General features: G+C 38.0%; 1 protein-coding gene across 1 annotated transcript; it reads right to left on the minus strand.

Annotated features, from left to right (window-relative positions):
• Nucleotides 1-8528: 8528 nt before the first annotated feature.
• On the minus strand, nt 8529-12611 carry LOC118803019 (junctional adhesion molecule-like). Its single transcript, XM_036563516.1, has 5 exons — nt 12432-12611; nt 10442-10762; nt 9651-9972; nt 8682-8779; nt 8529-8593 (listed from the first exon to the last, which is right to left on the minus strand). Exons 1-5 carry the CDS (start codon nt 12478-12480, stop codon nt 8529-8531), a joined length of 855 nt encoding a protein of 284 aa, XP_036419409.1. The 5' UTR covers nt 12481-12611.
• Between the last annotated feature and the right edge of the window lie 2326 nt (nt 12612-14937).

Here is a 14937-nt window from a genome sequence, read left to right on the forward strand (position 1 = left end):
GATCACTGCAGGAATGTTTGTAGATGCAAACATTATCATGTTTAGCTTAGCATGTATTGTGTGAAGGTTGTGTTATGAATTAAATGCAGTGTCATCATAGATGGTCAAAGCTAAAGAGCAGAGACATTTGTACTGCTTACCTAACAATCTTGTACAAAGCTGGTTTCAGTTAAGCTTGATATTGACACTGGAGAATAAATACAGATACAAACAGTGTTTTACCTTCAACAGTGAGTCTGACATAGGTGTGTTCACTCTCTGTAACATTACACCTGTACTCTGCTCTATCATCTTCAGTCAAGTGTGATATGAGTAGAGAGAGATTTCCTGGAGAGTGACCCTTAACCAGCTGAACTCTGCTTCTGTACTGTCCACTCTTACTGGATATCACTTCCCATCTGTTTTTGAATCTGTTACGTTTTTCCCAGCTGAATCTCTGAGGTGTGGTCTGTAGGTCAGTGCAGTAGCAGGGCAGCAGTACTGACCCTCCTGTATGAGCTGTGATAGTCTGTGATTTTTTGTTGTTTATCAGAGTGCAGCCTGTAGAAACACACATCAGAAAGACACTAAACTTTTTTTTTTACATATAAAATTACATTTCATGAACAACAAAAGAAATAAAATGCTAACTGTATCTTCTTTGGCTTGAAACACAATCAGGAGAAAAAATGCAGTTCTATGGTCAAAAATAAAACAATAATGACTTCACAACACACTCCAACCACTATACACACACCTACTGTCACATACCCTCACTACAGAACTCTCTCAGCAGAACTTCACTGAATCCCACCACACATTAACAAGCTTAGAGCATCTCTAATGTAGAGCTAATAAATCCTCATAGAGCTGTTTCTCTACATCTTTAAATTTATCTATGAGATTTGCTTTTACAAAGAAAACATCCAAATATACATCTTACCTTTAACAGTGAGAGTAATGTAGATATGTCCACCCCCTTGAAGAAAACACTGGTACTGTCCTCCATCCTCTTCAGTCAGGTGTGATATGAGTAGAGAGAGATTTCCTGGAGAGTGACCATTAACCAGCTGAACTCTGTTTCTGTACTGACTAGTCTCACTGGATATCTCTTCCCATGTCTTCCTGTTTGTGTTGTGTTTCTTCCAGGTTAATTCTGTCTTAGGTTCGTTCTGTAGGTCGGTGCAGTAGCAGGGCAGCAGTACTGACCCTCCTGTGTATGCTGTGATATGCAATGTTTGACTATTGTTTACCAGAGTGCAGCCTGTAGAAACACATATCAAGAAGATAATCATTCTCTTTGTCTCTTATCAGAGATAATACTTTTTGGAATAAATGAATTCACCAAATAAAGTAATAAAGCCCTCCTAAAGTCATGAATTGAATCATAAAAAAGAAAATAATCTGCATTTAGACTATTAAATAGTCTGCATAGACTATTAAATGTTCTTCTGTTTTATTTTTCATGCGTAAGAGAGACTAAAACTGCATCCATAAACCTCAACACTCAGTAAGAATGAGAAGACGTGTGCAACTTGTAAACACCCCCTCACTGCCTTGCTTCTTAATGTCACCTCTTCACTCTCTATGTTGATTAAACAGATGTGACAGAACAGAAATGATAATAAGCTCCAACTATAACTTTAATAATCAGAAAGAAAGATTAGTGCACAGATGATTTTAATGCTGTGGTATTTTCACTGCTGTTCAAGGCAAGAACCAGTCAGTTTCGACATATAAATTGTGTCATGCATAGTAAAAACCAACACCAAACGAAGTTTTGTTTGGCTGCCAAAATGAACGAAACAAACAAACAAACAAATCTTCTACTTAGTTTCCAGTTAGGTAAAAAAGAAAAACCTTTTAAATGGCGAGTACTAAATATTTTGATCACCGCCCCAAACAAGCTCTACAGCCCAGAGTTATTACTAAGATTCACTTCCCTTAAGCAGCACTCTCACTTATATAAGTTGTATTACATCACAGAGACCCAAGTACCCATGAGACCCTTTAACTGAGACCCCCTCTGATATTACACAGAGCATGAAGTTACTGTGGAGCAATGGCATGGCAAGTGAGAAGCAAATTAATAGCGAGTCATTATTGGTAGTTGGTCCCTCATCAGTTCTAATGCAAACCACTTAAAACCTTCACTTTGTTAACATTTTTAAGTTATACATATTTAAGCAATAGAACCAGAGAGGGAGCGTGTTATCGCAAAATAACATCACGGCTGTGATTTGGTCACAGTAGATCATCACAGCCATGATGTTACAGCGATAACACATGACCGAGTGTTCTACTGGTTTTATACAACAGTTAAATAAATAGGTAAGAAATTAATAAACTGGGTCGTGAACGCGGCGTTTAATATGTTTTAATGTTCGCAGTTCCTTCACCAAATTATAGTTCCTTAACGAGCAGCTTGTTGCTACATCAGAGTAACGAGCTCCGCCCACTCGCTGCACAGCCAGCAGTTCGTTCTCCAGCTCCTTACACTAAATTCACAAACTGTCATCACCACTCAGCAGCTTTTTTGTTTTTTATTGTGGCAGTTTTGTGGCTCAGTCCCATTTGGTCAGACTCTGAAGATCAGACTACACGTTTGGCGAATGGTATTGGGTTCATTTCTGGCTGATTCCAGGTTGTTTAGCTGTTCTTCTGTCACAGCTGCTGACTGAAAAGCTGCTCAGTGGTGATGACAGTTTGGGAGTTCAGTGTAGTCTCATCTGCAGAGTCTGACCAAATCGGCTGTCGGTCAAATGTGATCTTAAAAGTGTCCTTTTTCTGTTTGTGGCAAAGTAAGAAGAAAAACATTCAAATGGCTTGAGTGTCCCCTATCAAAGTTGTTATGGCGAAATATCAGCACGGTTAGGACATCTCTCAACCAATCAGCTTGTGTGGCCAGAACTAACTGTTGTGTAAATATATATAACGGCATGGAGTTAGGAAATTATTTACATTATATATATATATATATATATATATATATATATATATTGACTGAACAATCTGAATATATGGAATTAAACTTGAGAATATGGAATGAAATGTGACGCCATTGAGGCACTTGCGTCATCTTGTTTTTTCAATGTGTGATGTTATCCCGAGTCAGCACAAAATCTAATAGCACTAATCCTAAACAGTGAGGAGGTAGTTAACACCCTGGTGAATCATGTCTGGGTCAAAATAATACTGGAAGAAAATGTCTTCCACCTCACAGGAGCAACACATGTAGCCTAGAGTGCTGTAATGTCACCTTCCCGGATTCGAAGAGGGGTTGTAGGGATGGGGTATGGTGTTGGGGTTCCCCTTTAAACGTCCCGGGGGGTCACCTAACGTAGCACCCTACTACGTTGTAATATATACGCTAGCTAGTCCTACCCCACCCCATTGCCTTGGCATGAACGGGTGAAGACTTTATGTAGGGATTGTTGTGGGGGCTCCTGTGAGGTGAACACCATGTTCCTGTCTGCATTAATGTTTACCTAATTAACTATAATTGTCTAGCCTATGAGGTTCACTGCGTTCTTCCACAGTGAAACAGTATATCTGTTAGCCAGGGTGTAAATTACCCCCTCACTATTCAGGATTACTGCCACTAGATTTCATGCTGACTCAATCATAGCGTTGCACTGTCTGCCACCGTACAGAACCTCACACTTCTAAAACACAAGATGGCGCTAATGCCTTGATGACATCAGATTTCATTCCATATTCTCAAGTTTCATTCCATATACTCAGGTTTATATATAAAAAATATATAGTATATATATAAAATCTGAATAAGAAGCAGAATGGTGTGAAACTGATACTGGCTGACCTAACAGACACAATTCTACAGAGTTAAGTTTACTTTCTTTTTCATTACTGATGTAGCAGTTTTCATGTGTGAATTGTGAAGATGGACAGCAGCAGCAAGAACTGCAAATGATAAGGTGGCACTGAGACAGAGAAGAATGAAAAAGCTACTTAATAAAGATGATGACAAATCTGAGCAGGTGCTAAATACAGACCTTAGCTTACAGAGCTAGCATTTGTTTGCAGACTGTCATGAGTATGAAATATTTAAGAAAAAAGTAACCCAGTTTCCATTTTATCACTAGAGAGACACTTCGATTATCTCAGTGTAGCATCAATTTCAACATCTGATATATGTTCTATTTTCTATTGTGAATAAAATATGGGTCTATGAGATTTGCAGGTCATTGCAATTTTAATGTAAGTCAATGGAGTTTTTTCCAAGTAATTTTGGGTCATTTCTTTTGGTCCATTCATCATTACATACAATCAAATTTACATAAAATGTAAAGGGCAACATGCATTTTTAAATTATGTTAAAAACTGAAAAATGACAAAAATGGAGATACGAGGTTATGTTGCGACAGTAGCGATATACAGTGTTATGAAGATTAAGAAAGAAATGTCACACTCACCTTCAGAGACATGAAGCCCAATGAAGAGAAGATAGAAAGTCGGCAACATCCTCACTAGTAAAACAACACTGAGTTCACAGCACACTGACAGCTCCACACCCAGCACTACACTAGCCCTGTATACCACACTGAGTACACAGCTCTCTCAGCAGCTCTTCACTGGAGTCTAACCCACTCTAATGTCTGTGCAGCTCAGAATGTCTGTTTGAGTGGAGCTCGTCTGTCTTTTATAGTTTTCATCATCAGGTTTGTGACACTCTCAAAACCATACAAAAAGACACAATGAACTCTGAGTCATGAGAAGACTTACCATATCCTCTTTTGTGGTGCAGCATGTCACAGCACGCCACAGTGACCAACGTACTCTGGGGGTGGGGTGGGGGTGGGGCGGTTGAGTGTCACAATGTATGGTTTTTGTGTACAGGGTGCTGATAGCCTGTTCTCAGAAAAGTGTGGCAGTACCTTAAATTATCTGCCTGGATCTTTCATTTTCCGTCTGTTCAGTTTTAAACTGTATGTCATGTTGGAAATATGAAGAGTTTAATATGCACTTTTAATGACTCATTGAACACTGACTAACCAAACTCTGTGTTTGGAAAAAAAAAAGGCCATTTGACTTTTTTAAGTTCTGCCCACAGAGTCTTCTTTTAAAAATAAGTAATCTAGTATCCTGATATAGTCTGTGTTCCATATATAGACCACTTCTACTGAATTAGTTCAAAGTCTAGTCCCACAGTAGAAGAACTATTTAAAAGAAGTAAGGATTCAGATCTTAGATATTTATAGGGTTTAACTGAGATAACAAAAGGCTAAAAATATACAAAATTATCATTTATAGGACATCTTCTTTTGGGAGGCTGTCACACATCCCTCCGGCTCTGGATCACACATGGACTCCACTTCCCAGAATCCCATGGGAGATCATGTTACTGTTGAACGTCCTCAATCCTCCAATCACCACTTACAGTCACCAGAATACTGATGTTTTGCAGCTGTTCTGTGTGTCATATGACCAGTCTAGTTTAGTTTACAAGCCCCGGCTTTAGATTAGTATTTAATACTCCTTCTAACTGCAGAGCTACTCAGCATTTCCTGTTTGCTATTGTTTGCGATGTTTGTATATTTGACCCTGTTGCTGAATTTTCAGACTTTTTGTCTTTCACATTTTAGATCTGGTAGCCTTTGTTATGTTTGTCCTTTTTTGTTCACCAACTTTGAATCTTGTCAAACCCTTCCCAAGTAAAGCCTCATTAAAGCCTCATTTATTCATTTATTTATTTGTTTGTTTGTTTGTTTGTTTGTTACTGCATGTGTCTGGCTGGTTCTATCATGTTACACTAAACCCTAAATTTTACTTCTTGAAAATAAAACTAATGTGTTATTATTATTATTATTATTATTGTTGTTGTTTTCTTCTTGTTGTTGTTGTTGATGATGATGTTTACTTTTTACTATCTTCTTTATAAATAAACAAATAAATAAACATGCTGCAGATTTACTATTGAAACAGTTTTAGTCCATAGATTAAGCCTTATTTTAGCCACTCCCATTTCGAGCATTTTCGAGCAGAAAATGAGACTGTATCACTGTCCCTCAACCACCTGGTGATACAACCCACTGTTTTGAAGCAAATATATCCCAGTCTAAAAATCAGTATGAAACATCAAAAAATGTCATGCTTTCTGCAATTAAGTAATCAACTTTTGTATTTTGATGAAAATTTTCATTTTATCTATATACAATAAGAAGCAGCCCAGACCACGGATCACAGATTCCCATTTTTTTCTCCCCAATTTAGACGTATCCAAATCCATCCCATGATACCACCAGGACTAGAACGGTGAAGGCTAGCACAAGCTTCCTCTGTGACCTGTGAAGAGCCACCACATCTTTTTGAACTGCCACTTACGCAATAACAATGGACAGCTAAACACGCTCAGTGGAAAGCGCCAAAGGCCAGTTCTGTCAGCACACACCTGTGCTAGCTAGCATCGTGCTGAGTGATGGGGGTGTCTTGTGCTGTCTTGGACTCACACCCCTGACGACTGTATCACCATCAGTGATCGAATTCTCAATCTCCTTATGAGAGGGCCAACACTTGGACAGTTGCACCACTCGGGAACCCTCAGAAAACAGATTCTGCATAAACATATGGACGACAATTTCTTCTCCAGCACGATGGCAATTGAAGGGAGGGGTTTCTAATAAAGTGGACAGTGAGTGTACTTAGTATCACCACTGTACCTGATACACTGCAGATCTTGACTGAAGTGTAACCCACTCTAACATCAGTGCAGCAAACAGGAGCTGTTTTCATCATCAGCTTTGTGACACCCTCTAAACCCCACTCAGTGACACAGTTCCCTCTTAGCTGTGAGAACACTTGCTGTTTCGTCTTCTGTGGTGCATCATTTCATAGAGAACACAACCACACTGACCATGTTACTCCATCTGCAGTGGACGTGGGGTGGGGTGGGGGGTTATTTGGGATTTAGAGGGAGAGCTTGAATGTGGTGTGAATGTAGTAGCTCTTTACTGTATTATGTGCATATTATGTATTATTATTTTTTAGGGTGCTGAGAGCTTACAGATGGCAGTACTCTGAAAATGTCCACCTGGAGTTGGAGGAGGACAGCAGGGACTGGTGGCACCTTTTGGAGCAAGCCTTAAGGTATGAACACAGATGTGTTTTCTGCCTCTAGTGATTTCTACAGCAGTCTGTGCTGGTGAAAGGATACAGGAGCTGCTCTTTTTCTCTCTCCAGTCATGTGAACTCTGAAAGCTCAACTATCATCCTGCATCAGGTTAGTCCAAAACAATAAAGCTGATCTTGCATGTAAGAAGGGTTTTCAGTACCTTGGACAGCAACCAGCAACTCTGGCATGGCTGTAACTAGCTCTGAGGACACTGAGGTCTGGACCTCCATAGTTTGAGAAGGATTTTTTTTTTTCACTTTTCTCCATTCATGAGATTAACTGCAAAAACAGCACCATTATGATAATACAGTAGTCTACTCAAGGGCGCTGAGTGACGGTGTCCACTCAGGGACAGTGTCCCAAACCTACGCAATCAAACAGGGACAGAATATTTATTATGCTGCATTTTTTATGATAATGAAATTTGATTTGTTTTCTGTGGCCAATCAAAACCTGCCAAGCTCCGCCTTATTTTCTTCAACTCTCCAATCACTGCTTAGCAAATGTTCCTATCTGCAATTGCTTTAGTATGAGGTCCTTGGAGTCCTTATGAGATTCAGTGTGGAAAAAAGTAACAATTACCACATAGAATCGCAGTTTAAAGTATTTGTCCTTCATACTAATGAGAACTGAGTGTTGACATGAGTATATAAGGCCAAGAGAGATGCTAAAAATACATATCATGGTTACTTTACAATGAGATCTGGTCTGGTCTATTAGACAGACAAAGTGACCATAGTGAGAACCAGAGAATGCTCTCAGCACAGAAGCACATGAAAGATACAATGCTAGTTTTATTAAACTCAGTACTTTATTAAAAAAGCAAATAGAATAATAAAATAAAACATGTTTTCATCAATCTAAATATCAAAGACTTCAATTTAGCTACTGCCCTGTTTCACTGTTTTACACACACATCTTCTAAGCCGCTTATCCTCCTGGGGTTGCGGGGGTGCGGGGGGAGGTGGGGGAATGAGCTGAAGCCTATGCCAGCAGTCCTTGGGCGGAAGGCAGGATACACCCTGGATAGGTTGCCAGTTCATCACAGGTGTTTCACTGTTTCATGTTGGTAAAATATACAAAGTATTATCATTTGTTATATGAAGCTGAGAGGTTTAATGCTGATTGATGAGAAGATAAAGTAAGATTAGTAACCAATATCATCTGAGCTTCAACAGTATAGATAATTTTTGGCTCACCATTTCTTAAGCAACAGGTCACCCTTGCTGTTTTTATTTAACTTTCATAGGTGATTATTATTAATTTTAAGCTTTTTTTAGAATCTTGACACGTATTACTAAACTAATTTTAAACCATTCATAAACCCTTTATAATGCTAATCTTAGTGAAAAGTGGTGCCAAATAAACATTCATGTAGATGAGAAGTGCAGAATCAGGCCAGTAATGTAGAGCTGCACTACTCCAGACTGACCACTCCATCTCCATCTCCATCAGCAGTGCTGCAGTGAACTCTGGCAGGATCTGTTGGAAATATTTCCAAGAAAAAATGTGAAATCACACAAAGAATAAAGTTAGTGTAATTAATACAGCTTGATTTTGTGGTTTCTACCTTTGTTTCTCTTGGTGTGATAAACCACAGCTACTAAAATATGAAGGAAGATCACAGTGACCAAGGCAAAGGGGACGAAGGGCAGAGACTGTGGAGGAACTGAAACAAGAAGTGTTACAGTCTGGAGAACAAATTAAAGACTCTCAACTCAAATGTACCAAAGCTGTAATAACTTGTTGCTGCTGGTGTGATACTGCTGTGTTTACCATTGGTCACTGGAGTAGATGCTGTGCCCAGATAGCTCGGACTGGTTAGTCTACTGACCTCTGCAGTAGATTTTGTAGTTTTAATTAGGCTTTCTATAGAGAAAGAGGGGTTTTATGGTCATTATAGAAGCATGTAGCTCACTGTCCATACACAGAAACAATAAATGGGCATTATTTCCCATTACATTATATTGTGTAGTGCAACATAATATTCCTAAGCCTCATCACTTTTATAAAAATGTATATCATATTCATGTCTTTGTTCATCAGTGTTCTCTCACTACAATACCCAACATGCAGTATGTAAAAGCTTAATTAGACCTGAAATATGAAATATGTAAGACAAACACATTTTTTTTTTCTTTGCGTTCACTCACTTTAGGAAAGAATTAAATTGATTTAACATATTTTACACACATAGAACCATTTGTAAAGTAAAGACAGTGACTTTTTTCTGTATAAATTGGTAACAATAACACATTCAGCTTTTTGCAGTACTAAATGTAGTGTTTGTAACAATTTTCACTGCGGCAAGAGTATCGCTTTAATAATATTTAGTGTTAATTACTGTGAATTATAATGAATTACCTAACCCTGACGTCATTACAATGTTGATAATAAAATGCAGCATTACTGCAGAATGTGATCAAGGCTGTGGAGCAGAGATTTGTAATACGTACCATACATGCCTGTACAAAGTTAGTACAGGTTAATGTTAGTAATGTGTTGAGATGGGAGAAGGAATAGAGATCCCAACAGTGTTTTACCTTCAACAGTGAGTCTGACGTATGTGTGTTCACTCTCTGTAACATTACACCTGTACTCTCCTCTATCCTTTTCAGTCAGGTGTGATATAAGTAGAGAGAGATTTCCTGGAGAGTGACCATTAACCAGCTGAACTCTGTTTCTGTACTGACCACTCTCACTGTATAGCTCTTCCCATCTGTTTTTGAATCTGTTACGTTTCTCCCAGGTGAATGTCTCAGGTTTGGCATGTAGGTCAGTGCAGTAACAGGGCAGCAGTACTGACCCTCCTGTATGAGCTGTGATAGTCTGTGATTTTTTATTGTTTATCAGAGTGCAGCCTGCAGTAACACACATTGGAAAGACAAGGCTAAGCAAAACACTGAAAAAAAGAAAATCAAAATATATGTGCTATTTTTAGGTATGATATGTGGTAATTAGCAAACAAAAAACAATCATTTTTTGGTGTTCATATATAATGACATTTCATGAACAACAAAAGAATTGAAATTCTAAATGTATCCTTCTTTGGCATGAAACACAATTAGGAGGAAAAATGCAGATCTATATTCACAAGTTAAACAGCACAGACTTTATAACACACTCCAACCACTATCCACACACACTTACTATACACACACCCTCAGTGCAGAGCTCTCTCAGCAGAACTTCACTGAGTACTGCCACACACTAATGAGCTTAGAGCATTTCTAATGTAGAGCTAACAAACTTCATAGAGCTGTTTCTCTACATCTTTACATTTATTTATGATTTGCTTTCACAAAGAAAACCTCCAAATATGCTTCTTACCTTTAACAGTGAGAACAATGTAGACGTGTCCACCTGCTTGAACAAAACACTGGTACTGTCCTCCATCCTCTTCAGTCAGGTGTGATATGAGTAGAGAGAGATTTCCTGGAGAGTGACCATTAACCAGCTGAACTCTGTTTCTGGACTGACCACTCTCACTGGATATCTCTTCCCATGTTTTTCTGTTTGTGTTGTGTTTCTTCCAGGTGAATTCTGCCTTAGGTTTGGTCTGTAGGTCAGTGCAGTAGCAGGGCAGCAGTACTGACCCTCCTGTGTCTGCTGTGATATGCAATGTTTGACTATTGTTTACCAGAGTGCAGCCTGTAGAAACACATATCAAGAAGATAATCATTCTCTTTGTCTCTTATCAGAGATAATACTTTTTGGAATAAATGAATTCACCAAATAAAGTAATAAAGCTCTCCTAAAGTCATGAATTGAATCATAAAAAAGAAAATAATCTGCATTTAGACTATTAAATAGTCTGCATAGACTATTAAATGTTCTTCTGTTTTATTTTTCATGCCTAAGAGAGACTAAAACTGCATCCATAAACCTCGACACTCAGTAAGAATGAGAAGACCTATGAAAATTTATGATTATGCAACTTGTAAACATCCCCTCACTGCCTTGTTTCTTAGTGTCACCTCTTCACTCTCTATCTTGATCAAACAGATGAGACAGAAATAATAATAAGCTCTCACTATAACTTTAATGAATGAAGTTCTGTTTGGCTGTTAAAATGGACACAATGAAAGAAATAAAATCTTCTACTTAGTTTCCAGTTAGCTGAAAGAGAAAAATAACCTTTTAAATGGCCAGTACTAAATAATTTGATTCCAGCCCCAAACAAGTTGTCCAGCCCAGAGGTATTACTACGATTCACCTCCCTTAACCAGTACTTTCACTTATATGAGTTGTATTACATCACAGAAACCCAAGTACCCATCAGACCCTTGAACTGAAACCCCCTCTGATATTACACAGAGCATGAAGTTACTGTGGAGCAATGGCATGGAAAGTGAGAAGCAAGTTAATAGCGAGTCATTATGGTTATTTCCTCCCTCATCAGTTCTTTAGTTCTAATGCATATACAATATGCATATACATTCAATATATACACATTCAAATGCATGCAGTATTCAAGGAGGAGCAGAAATTTGGATAAGACCACATCACCCTCAACCTCACCCTCTCCACAATGGTGTGAAACTGATACTGGCTGACACAACAGACACAATTCTACAGAGTTAAGTTTACTTTCTTTTTCATTACTGATGTAGCAGTTTTCATGTGTGAATCATGTGGAGATGGACAAAGAGCTGCAAGAACTGCAAATGACAAGGTGGCACTGAGACAGAGAAGAATGAAAAAGCTACTTAATAAAGATGAGGACATATCTGAGCAGGTGGGCAAAATACACTTTAGCTTACATAGCTAGCATTAGTTTGCAGACTGTCATGAGTATGACACATTTAAGATAAAAGTAACCCAGTTTCCATTTTACCACTAGTGAGACACTTTGATTATCTCAGTGTAACATATAAATGATAAATAAAGTAAAAATAGAAGAAGATGAAAATGTGCAGATTTAGGAGAATTTCACTAACAGGAAGTCTATATATATATATATATATATATATATATATATATATAAATACAACCCCAGTTCCCAAAAGTTACCAAATTAAGACGCTGTGTAAAATGTAAATAAATGTAAATTAAAACAGAGTGCAAAGATTTGCAAATCTCATAGACCCATATTTTATTCACAATAGAACATACAACACATATTTCATGAAAAACATTAACTCGTTTAGAACTTGATGACAGCAACAGATCTTCAACAAGTCTTTAACTAGAGCGCATGTACACACAGCACCTTATATTATATGGAATCTAACAAAAAATATTTGTCACATAAATATGATGGAAAGAAGGAAGACACACATACAGTGTTATGAACATTAAGAGAAAATGTCACACTCACCTTCAGAGACATGAAGCCCAATGAAGAGAAGATAAAAAGTCAGCAACATCCTCACTAGTAAAACAACACTGAGTTCACAGCACACTGACAGCTCCACACCCAGCACTACACTAGCCCTGTATACCACACTGAGTACACAGCTCTCTCAGCAGCTCTTCACTGGAGTCTAACCCACTCTAATGTCCGCGCAGCTCAGACTGTCTGTTTGAATGGAGCTCGTCTGTCTTTTAAATTTTTCATCATCAGGTTTGTGACGCTCTCAAAACCATACAAAAAGACATGCTGGTCTCTGAGTCGTGAGAAGACTTACCATTTCCTCTTTTGTGACGCATCAATTCACAGCACAAACACTCACAGTGACCAACGTACTCTGGGGGTGGGGGGGGGTGGTTGAGTGTCACCATGTGTGGTCTGTGTGCACAGGATGCTGAAATCCTGTTCTCAGAAAAATGTGACAGTACCTTAAAATATCTGCCTGGATCTTTCATTTTCCTTCTGTTCAGTCTTAAACTGTATGTCATGTTGGAAATATTATGAGTTTAATATGCACTTTCAATGATTTATTGAACACTGACACACCAAACTCTGTGTTTGAAAAAAACGAAGGCATTTGATTTTTTTAAGCTTTGCAAACTGAAAGCATGATAAGTTCTGCCCACAGAGACTTCCTTTAAAAATGAGTAATCTAGTATCCTGATATAGTCTGTATTTCACATATGGACCATTTCAAGAGAATTTGATCAAATTCTAGTCGCACAATAGAAGAACTATTTAAAAGGAGAAGTAGGGATTCAGATCTTAGATATTTATAAGGTTTATATTATGATCTATTTAAACCCAATGTCTTAACTGAGATAATAAAAGGCTAAAATTATACAAAATCATCATTTATAGGACACCTTCTGTCTTTTTTGTCTGTCCCAAACCCTAACCCCTAAATTTGAACATAAAAAATAGTAATTTTTTTTTTTCTTTTTTGTATTTTTTCAAAATAATTTTTTAAAGTGAAATGGAAGGATTTACATTTGTCGTGAGTGTAATTATAAAAAAAAATCCCGCACATTTTCATTTTACTATTGTAGTTAGTTAAACAGTTTTAGTCCATAGGCTCAGCCTTATTTTAATCACTCCCTTGCATTTTAGAGCAGGAAATGAGACTGTATCTCAACCACCTGGTGAGCAGATCGATCAGAAATAAAGCACAATGCCACCATTTGGTCTTATTAATATAAATGTTACAGAGAGACGAGCTAGTGATACCTCAGAAGACTCTAAAGACTGTCATAAACATAAATGAAATGTGGTTTGAGCTGCTGGATTTGCTTTTTGTTTACATTGCTCCTTTTTTTAATCCGTTTTATTATGATTGTAATCAGCTATGGGATATGTGCAAATTTACTACAGTGGATCAATCTAGTTAACATACATTTGAATACCTTCTTCTCCACCATGATTTTCAGGCATGTGTAAATAAAGATACCCATTTCTGATTGGTCCTCTCCTATATCCCAGGGAATTTTGGGTAAACGTCCCCATGGATGCTGTCTACACCACAGGCTGAGGTAAGTGTCCAAAGAAGACACACATGAGCACCCCTCTGAACAAGTGAGAACTGATAGCCTGTAGTTCACCTGATGAGTCTGTAGTTCACCTGCACTGCACAGTTCCATGTTTTCCTGCTATAAAACACTTGGATCAGTTCGAGATGGACTTTAGTCCCCTTTATTTGAACAGCTCCCAATAGATTTTTTATAGATTTTAAAATTATTAGCAAACTATCTGTGGAAGTAGATGATTCTCAACCGTGTTGGAGGTTAGTATTAGTACTAGGGTTAAGTTTAGAAAAAAGGTGAGGGTTAGGTGTAGTTTGTTTTGAGTTCAAAGTTTGGGTCATTGTTAGATTTGAGGAAATTAAGGTGAACTGAATAGAAATTTTGTTAAATATAAGTTAAATAGACCACTGTAGTCATGTCATCATTTTGTAGTCAGCGCATGCTCTTGTACCCATATTAGGAACTCTGGGTCTAAGCTCCATTTCTCTATGGGCAGAATGAATAGGGTTTTCTGCTGACCCCCTGATAAACTGATTTAGGCTCTCAGAATATCCTCATTATTATTTTAATGCAGGTAACATTTTTCTGAGGACCTTTTTTTTAGGACATTCGCCAGCTTTTTGTTCGACCTTTCCCGTTCCACCTTAAGAGGTGCACATTCTAAACTGCTGCACCATTTAAGGTGGAACGGGAAAATGCGAACAAGCAGCCGGCGAAAGAGAAGCTGACTTCAGCCTCATAGTTTTAACACAGGTAGTATTTTTGATAAGGAGTTTTAGCCTATCAAAATATTTCGATGACAGCACATCTCGTCAGAGCACCGCCATAGCCCACCTTAGTTTCGTGTAGCTTAGTGACATCAAATTGATGCGCAGTAGCTTTAGCTCACATGTAACAATATAGTATTGTAGCTCTTTAATAACCTCGTATCGGGTTCTGAACAGTTTTATTTA

This window comes from Colossoma macropomum, unplaced genomic scaffold (assembly GCF_904425465.1).
Source record: "Colossoma macropomum unplaced genomic scaffold, Colossoma_macropomum, whole genome shotgun sequence".
Classification (NCBI taxonomy): Eukaryota; Metazoa; Chordata; class Actinopteri; order Characiformes; family Serrasalmidae; genus Colossoma; species Colossoma macropomum.

What these genes read in the sequence shown, in the direction of transcription:
- LOC118803019 (XM_036563516.1), bottom strand. Translation starts at nt 12,480, where the DNA reads ATGTTGCTGACTTTTTATCTTCTCTTCATTGGGCTTCATGTCTCTGAA. An exon ending in TGGGCTTCATGTCTCTGAAG is followed by an intron (nt 10,763 to 12,431) that starts GTGAGTGTGACA and finishes GTGTTTCTACAG; the next exon opens with GCTGCACTCTGGTAAACAAT. An exon ending in AGACTCACTGTTGAAGGTAA is followed by an intron (nt 8,780 to 9,650) that starts AACACTGTTGGG and finishes TCTTGTTTCAGT; the next exon opens with TCCTCCACAGTCTCTGCCCT.